Source organism: Apostichopus japonicus, chromosome 21 (assembly GCF_037975245.1).
Source record: "Apostichopus japonicus isolate 1M-3 chromosome 21, ASM3797524v1, whole genome shotgun sequence".
NCBI classification, from domain to species: Eukaryota; Metazoa; Echinodermata; class Holothuroidea; order Aspidochirotida; family Stichopodidae; genus Apostichopus; species Apostichopus japonicus.
In genome coordinates this window covers 4070001-4078590 of record NC_092581.1, presented here as the reverse complement: position 1 = coordinate 4078590, position 8590 = coordinate 4070001, and the positions used below count along the sequence as shown (strand labels likewise).

At 40.2% G+C, this 8590-nt stretch overlaps 1 protein-coding gene across 1 annotated transcript; it reads left to right on the top strand.

The window, feature by feature from the left end:
- The first annotated feature begins 3521 nt into the window (after window positions 1-3521).
- Window positions 3522-7782, top strand: LOC139962453 (tumor necrosis factor alpha-induced protein 3-like). The gene is made up of 5 exons (XM_071962417.1): window positions 3522-3799; window positions 3997-4193; window positions 5075-5651; window positions 6366-6473; window positions 6843-7782. Exons 1-5 carry the CDS (start codon window positions 3682-3684, stop codon window positions 6989-6991), a joined length of 1149 nt encoding a protein of 382 aa, XP_071818518.1. The 5' UTR covers window positions 3522-3681; the 3' UTR covers window positions 6992-7782.
- Window positions 7783-8590: the final 808 nt, after the last annotated feature.

The following is an 8590-nucleotide window of genomic DNA, read 5'->3' as shown; positions in this document are numbered from 1 at the left end:
TATGACGTAGGAGCCATAATTTCTCATGTCATGGAAAATGCAGTAGAAAGATGTACCCAGTATCCTGTAAGGAATGAGGGTAATAATCCCACCAAAGTTTAGGAAACAGATTTCGTCTGAATTACATGACGAACACCTAGGGTAAACCGAATGAAGGCATAAGCTCTATCCTCTAAGCCAGGGGTTCCCTAACTGGGGTGCATGAAGCCCCAGGGGGTGCGTGAGTCCATCCCACGGAGACGTGAGACGTTTCTGAAAGTCAAAACTAGAGTACTTTTTGTTCAACTAAAATCTGATATATATATATTCATATAATTTAGTAATGTACAAAAGTCGTACCTATCGACAAACTCTTTTCACGTTCCATAAGCATATGTTGCCATAGTAGTACCGTACCGTGCATGTGATAAATAACTGAATTATGAAACAGACACAGGCCACATGACTTTGGTGAAGTTAGTGTATGCATGACAGTACGTCGTGAAGATAAAGAGCTGAGAGAGTAACTGAAAGGTTGGCCAAAGTAATTATTATTATTTTGGAAATTCCAGATGACCTCCATTTTGCCCGATAATGCAAAGTTGGCATAAATTCATGCTTGAAAATTGTTGTTGAGTGACAATATGCAGTCACTAACCTGTTTTAACATGATATACTACAGTAGTTCAATATTACGCTAGTATGAACTTGATCTTTTACAAAGCACTGTTTATGCGTATTTTAGTAATAATAATGACGCAGATCGTGTCTCGAAAAATTGGGGGTTCGTGGACAACTCTGACATCCACAGGGGTTCGTGGGCATAGGCATAGGATTGATTGGGGGGGGGGGGGGCTGTAACGACTTGCCCGAATAATACAACCCAAATTTTTAATGTGCATATCATATAGGCGTTCATCGGTTATTACATCACATGCCAATAACATACAATCATTTTCTGTGTTATTACCATTTCCTATTGGTTATAATTATTAGGGAAGTCGTTACAACAATAACGATAATAATTATATAAGTTTAACCATTGAAAAACACATTGCAAATAATTATTCTTTCAGTAGGTGCCCGAACAATTCACAGCATATTGCCCGAATTTTCACCAAAATAATTCAAAAACACATTGCAAATTATTTTTCTTCAGTAGGTGCCCGAACAATTCACAGCATATTGCCCGAATTTTCACCAAATATTTGAAAAACACGCTGCAAATTATTATTCTTTCAGTAGGTGCACGAAAAATTCTCAGCATATTGCCTGAATTTTCACCAAAAATTTGAAGAACACGCTGCAAATTATGATTCTTTCAGTTGGTGCCCGAATAATTCTCAGCATATTGCCCGAATTTTCACCAAAAATTTTGGTTGGGGGGGGGGGGGGCCTGCAGCCCCCGGCTCCTACGCCTATGTTCGTGGGGGAAAAAGTTAGGGAAACCCTGCTCCAAGCATAGTTTGGTCGCCCATTCTCGATGCAGAGATTGTAAATAAGGTCAAAGGTTGTAGGCAGTGTCAGGCAACACAAAACTTGCCACTTACAGCACCCCTGCACAGTTGACCTTGGCCAACATTGGTTTGGCAGAGGTTGCACATAGATTTTGTAGAAAATCTGGTCAGAAGTATCTGGTACTAATAGAGCTCTATTCCAAATGGCTGGAGGTTGTTCATATGACATCCACTACTTCTGTCAAAACTATTGAAGTATTAAGGGGATTATTTGCTTCTTACAGGTTACCGGACCAAATTGTCTCAGATAACGGGCTCCAATTGGTGTCAGTTGAGTTTGAAGATTCTCTGTTGCAATCCAGCCTCTAATGGGGCAGCCGAACGGTCTGTACAAATCTTGAAAAGAGCTTTAGAGAAACAAGAGCAGGATGGCAAAACTTATCAATCCATAAACCACCGTCTAGCAAATTTTTTGTTTGCATATATAGGAACACACCCCATTCTGTAAATAATAAGACCCCAGTAGATTTTTTCTTGAAATGAAAACCGAGTTCGAAATAGATTGTCTATGTTGAAACGGAACCTTGCTGCAAAGGTAGAGAAAAGGTTAACAAAACAAGAGTAACTCATGACCGGGATCATACCCCGTCTAAAGCCAGTGAGTTTCAGATGGGTGGCTTTGTCAGAGTAAGGAATCACAGGAAGGGAGTAGAAATGTGGGTTTTTGGAGTGGTGATAAGGAGATTAGGGCCATTGTCATACTTGGTGAAAGTTGGTCACACCATGTGATACATTCATGTGGATCATTTGCTAGGGGCATCACCTGGGTCCAACAAAAGTCATGATGCTCCTCCCTTGGTTAGTCGTGGGGCTGAGTATTCTCATGGGGACCCACACCCAGTTAGTACTAGTAGCCCAGCTCCCGAAACATCATCAGCTGCACATGACATAGGGCCAACTTCCTCCAAAAAATCAGAATCCGAAGGAACACCCTCTGTCAGGGCAGAACCTAGCCAGTCTAGGTACCCAAACAACAGAGAAGAGCCCCGGAGTTAGGTTAGATTTGTGATCTGATGACGAGGTATATTCTCTCTTAAGAGAATTGTATTCTTGTAAGTTAAAAGGTTTTAAAACAAAGTCAGCAGGAATTTTCAAGCTAGTAGGGGCGGAATGTAGTGTATGTTGCTAAGGCATATAGTTGTTGCATACCACCTTGTCATGGTGTCTGTGATTGGTTGTGTATTGAATAAATTAGTCTGGAACATGAGACTGACCTGTCCAGTGATTTCTTTCGGGTTACGACAATATGAACTTGATGTAAGTAACCAGTTATCTGATGGATCACATCCAGATCTGATTTTGTATGTCTGAGCAAAAATTTGGACGTCTTGGACTGACAATCGGTCTAATGTTATAGATATGTCCCTGATTTATGTTATTTGAACCATAAATTAATGTGTGGTACCAAATCTTGAATGTACAATATTTGTGCTTTGAAATCTGGAATGAAGAGAATCAGGCAGGAAGGGGTGGGGATGTTGTATTTGTTAGGGGGGTGGACAGGGGGTGCTGGTGGTGTGGATTGGGGTGAAGATTTCTTTGTTTATTGGTCGCACTGTATCTATCAGCCTTGTGGCTAACCTTCCTGTCCACTCATTCTTCCAAACAATAAGAAATATGAACAGTATGAGACAAGGGAACAGGTCTCACCAGCCACATTTTAACTGTAACACTCAAATCTTCCCTGCTTACATTCAACCACAGCCTCAATAGAGCTGTCCTTTAGCCATGAAGGAGTGAAATGCCATGACTAAATCATTCAACATTTATACATACCGTATGATGACCATTGTAGTATATGCTGCGCTGCAACCGATAACCTTACATACTAAATATTCCAGATATTATTTCATTAAATACTGGCAAAATCTTTCAAACCAAATTTTCTTCAACAGTTTCACTTTTCTTATTTCTTGTACATTTTTCTCCCGATAGAGTTCTTTTCTAGAAATCAGTTTCTATACATCAAAAAATAAAACATGGCTCAGGCGAGACCTAATTCCAGATCTCCCCTGGGTATGCCCTTCCCTACCAACTTTCTCTACCTGCTGTGGTGTACAAAGATTTGTTTAAGGCACTGAAGGCATACAAGAGGCTGAGCGACCGTTCGGGAGCGACCTATTTCCAACAACTTCCGACGTACACTGCTGCTTTACCGTACCACTGGGTACTGTATCCAGAAGACATGACCAGATTCCTCCAGCGAGAAATAACAGAACCGGCCATTAAGAGGCACTTTGAAAAGGAAGGACTCATAAACTGGTCGATAAGCCTTCCATCTTTACATCCTCTGGTTACCACAGGTAAGCTAGAAGGTTGTCAACGTACCTGTACATTGAAGTCTTAACGTCCTACACACATAACATACCAAATCCGTCTAGTTTTAAGTTTTAAGCTAAACATATCAATGTACTCAGCTATGTTATAAAGTATATATGTATTAAATCTGATTCTAGGTACAGAACTATACCTTACAGAATTGTCAATTATTCTTCTGTAGGTGATGGGAACTGTCTTCTCCATGCGGCGGCGCTCTACATGTGGGGGATCGAAGACTCCGAACTAGTTCTCAGGACAAGTTTGTGGGAAAGCATGATCAACGGTTCCTTTTCTGATAACAACATGGCCAGATGGCAGGCAGAACGAAGCTCTGCCGACCAGGCTGCCATGAGCTTTGAATTCAGATATAACACAAAGGTAAGATGCAACACAAACGTATAGGGTTTAAGTTCCAGACCTGTGAAGCCTGATGAACCCTGATGTTAGTTGGCAGCCACCAATTCTATTGGCTTATCAATTTACATATATGCAAATACTGAATGATCCCTGCTGCTTTCAAGTAGGAACAAATCGTCATTCAATTTTTGATACGTGCGTCATCGTCGTACGACCGCTCAAATTTCATCGGTGTTTTCACTTTCCGTCAGGCACAATTGCAAGCAGATCTGTTGTTGCCTTTTACAATGTCATTTCTAGAGCTGTCAGTGGTTTCCAAAACAGAACCTGCCTTTGGTGGTTGGTTCGATGAATACAAAAACGCACCCACGAATCTAATGAAAGTTTTCAAAGAAACCGTCATATTGCTGTAAGGAAACAACACCGATACCAAGCTTGCTTGATCTTGCCAGTCAGTGTGCAATTCACATTTCCCTGAAAGTGAAGTCTTTCCGCACAAGATCAAATATGATACGTCGTAGATAGTTAAACTACACTGATATGTGCGCTCCCCCGATCGTTACTGTACATACCCATAGTAAAAGTTTAAAACTGCCTCTAAATGACCGAATTGTTTAGATAAGTAGTCTAACTGCATACTTCACTTTCACTTTCTAACACATCTACCATTCTGAAGCCACGTTTCATTTCCATTTTGTGTCACATTTTCTATCAACCCGACTCCTACTGGGTTCTTCATTCTAGATGGTGGAGATATTTAAAGACATTTTTGATAATATTGCACTTTTTTGGTGTGCATATGTTAGAACTAAGTACTGTATCTCAATAGGACTACTACTACCCCAGAGTTTGTTTTTATCTAGAGTTTCATATTTTTTTTAAATATTTTTTTTGGCTCACAGGAATGGAATGAGGAATATGACATGCTCAAGACCATGGCCGCCCCTATCGTCGATGATAGTGGATACGATCTTCCATATAAGTCTTTGGAAGAGTTCCACATCTATGCGCTCGCCAACATGCTGCGGCGTCCAATCATGATCATCTCTAACGATAAGATCCGAAACCCGGAGGGTGCCTCACTTCAGCCGCAATCGGTCTCAGGGCTGTACTTACCGTTAGACTGGGATCCCTCGCTCTGTTGCAAGTTTCCCATCGTGCTCGGGTTTTTTCACTCTCACTTCTTCCCCCTGGTCCACACCGCGCCAGAAGACGAGAAGGATGAAGTCGACTTGATGGTACCGCTGATCATTCACAATGAACTTGCGAAGGTCCATTTCACTTTGCCCGGAGAAGACCCATTCACACTAATCACAGAGTATCTACATGTGGATAACTTCATCCACTGTCCCAAGAACAGTGAAATCGCCTTCGGCCTGAACGGTGCCAAACTCAGTTGTGCGAACATGGGCAGGAACTACAGCGTTTGGGTGCCCTACTTTGATTTGGCGGAGACAAACCTTAGAATCTATAACGAGGGTGAATATAATCTAGGATCTGCCACAGAGTTTGAAGGGAGGGAAATTGCACCAGAGCCGATATTGTATCAAGAGGAATACTTCGGCAGGAGCACTCCCAAGTACCAGGGAGGGTCCGGATATGGGGAAATCTCCCAGCAGTATCAACAGTTTACAGAGATAACTGCCATGAAGAACTCACCCTACACCCCCTCCATCCAGACCCCACCCTCCTCAGCCACAATAGGCAAACAACCCAACCATCCTCATTGAATCTATGTGATAGAGATAACTGTCTCCATTTGGAAGATATAAGAGTAGGTTTAATGTCCAAGTTGAATGTTTCACACACAAGGCTGAAGACTTGATTAAGTTTAAATATGACAGTATTGTGCCACTTTTTTATTTAATGTATTTTTTATGCTGAATCTAACTTATTGAATCTAGATACTTGTATTACTTTTATGATGGCATTGGTTTTAGTGTCAAAAATTATGTTAACATTTTATCTTGAAACAAGGAAAATGCAAAAAGGTTAGACCCTTTTGCTCGAAAAAGTTATTAGGGGTTTCTAACACCCAATAATTTACTATTAAAGAGCAATAATTCCTTTCTCACTCCCAGAGTCAATACATAAGAGAGAAGTAAGATATTTTTTCCATCTGTCGTAGCTTTGAACTTTGTAAAGTGTTATTGTTATGATTGACTAAACAGGTTATCTTTTGTTCACGTTTAGGTTTGTATGTTGGACCAGACAAGTCAGACTCGAGCCCCACATACCAAATACCACAGGAAGAATTCCCCCCTCTGAAGGTCAAAAGAAGCAAATGCCAAAGACCAGGGGGTAAGAAAAATATGGACATGGCAGCTCAGCTTTGTTTACAGTATTCACAGTTCACCCCCATATTCACATTTCCCACATATTCATAAATCTCCCCCCATAGTCTAATTTCTCCCCAATATTCACACCCTCACCCTTGTTTACTTTTCTTTCCCACATTCACATCCCCCCTCATATTTCTATTTCTCCCATCACTCCTTTTCTCCTCCAAACATATAATCCTAAATCTTCACCAGATAAGTGCAGAAGAAAGGAGCTAAGGGGTTGTTGGGGGGGGGGGGAGGGTAAATTTATTGCAGCAGGGAGGTCGTTTAGTGTGCAACCATAACCAGCACCTTTAATAAGCATTCAATTCTTTTATCATGTCCACAGGTTGTCCAGATGGCATGTTTGGAGATCCAGCAAAGAAAAACCTGTGTTCCAAATGTTGGAAAGCGGTTGGTGAGGTCATGCCAGTCACTCAGAGAGCTCCTAGTGCTCACCAAGGAAAATACGACACGATGTATGCGGGGCGGGCTTGACAGCGGATACCATATCTGTGCAATGTATCGTATGAATGAAGCCAGATTATTTATATATGGGTCATTCAAGAAAATCATTTCATATTTTTATCATTAGCATAAAAGTATGCTAGTTCTCAGGATGAATTCAAGATAAGAAAATACCAATCCACAAATCCCGGTTACTTTTATATAGCTCCAAGCAGTGGATATAAAACATTTCTGAACAATTTTGAAACTATAGGTTTGATCAAAGATCACAGCAAGTTGGGGGTTAGGGGTGGAAGGTACAGTGTCGAGGGGGTGGGGGTGTGGTGTCTGTGCTCCATTTGCCTCAAAGAGTTATTGCAGGGTTAGACATATATTAAGTTCAATATGGTTGAAGGACTGCATTGCTTTTGGTAAGTCCAAAGACAGCAGACATTTCCCTGATTTTGTATTAACTCTGATGAGTTTCTTGTTATTTCATAAATACATTTACAATAACAGAATGAAAACACAAGTTATTTGAGCTCTTATTCTATCCTATTGTACATAAAATACTAACTATAGATCAGTTGTCTTATAACCAAAGACAAAACAAAAATCAAACAATGTATTATGAAACTTTGTAAATGATTTACATGACATTTCTCCGTCGCTTCAGAAGTTAACCATATTTTGGTTGGAATGCATTAGGTTTTGCTCCAATTTCTACACTTTCAACTTATGGACATAGTCTGGTCCAAACTTTTGGCATTACATGACATATTAATGGTAACCAGTGCTTAATCTCCTGCATTTGTAATAAATTCATCAGTTTTGAAATTTGGGGGGGGGGGGGGATGGGGGGCATGGTGAGGCTACAGCAATGTGCCCAATGGTCAGTTATAGTACCATGGAAAATATGGGTTAAAAATTAATGTATTCTTAAGTGTCCATGAATTTATGAAAACTTCAATCATGGGGGGGAAGGGGGGGAGGGGGAGGGCAGTGACATAAATGTCCCAGGGGCATGCCCTGGCAGTATTAACTGTCTGGTACCAGTGCCTACAGACGTGAAGAGTATATTTTGATGTTTCTGTGCAGTGAGGGCATCGTACACATACCTTATTACTTCATTTACACTTCTTGTCTTTTTTCTTTCTATTTTCAGAAAAGCTCATTTTAGTGAATTACCAATTTTCATTAATTCAGCAAGAATTCATTACACCAAACGCTTTGCTGTTGTTGTCTAAAGTATCGCAAATTAATGTGAAACATTCGAAAGTGTTTGCACATTTGCATGACTATCCATTTGAATACAACCTTTTTTTTATTTATGGTTATAGAAATATATATATATGTTGGTCAGACTTTGTTATCTGATCCTATGTAATTATTATTATTGATATGATATGAAGATGTTCATCATTGGTAATATGTTAATAAACGTAAATAAACAATTACACTACGCAATATTCTCATCTGTATGTTCAACTGTTATTGTCTGATTCTTTATTGTGAGGCATAAAACAGATGTCAATTTATTGCGTTTGCCACTAGTCATCACAAAGTCACGATGAACTTACCGAGTCAAGTAACGGACAACGTTATCGCAACAATTACTAGACAATTACAAGATGAATTCGAAATACTCAA

Coding starts and splice junctions, on each gene's coding strand:
- LOC139962453 (XM_071962417.1), top strand. CDS start 3,682: ATGACCAGATTCCTCCAGCGAGAAATAACAGAACCGGCCATTAAGAGG. Junction 3,800..3,996: donor ACATCCTCTGGTTACCACAG/GTAAGCTAGAAG, acceptor ATTCTTCTGTAG/GTGATGGGAACTGTCTTCTC. Junction 5,652..6,365: donor CCTTAGAATCTATAACGAGG/GTGAATATAATC, acceptor GTTCACGTTTAG/GTTTGTATGTTGGACCAGAC.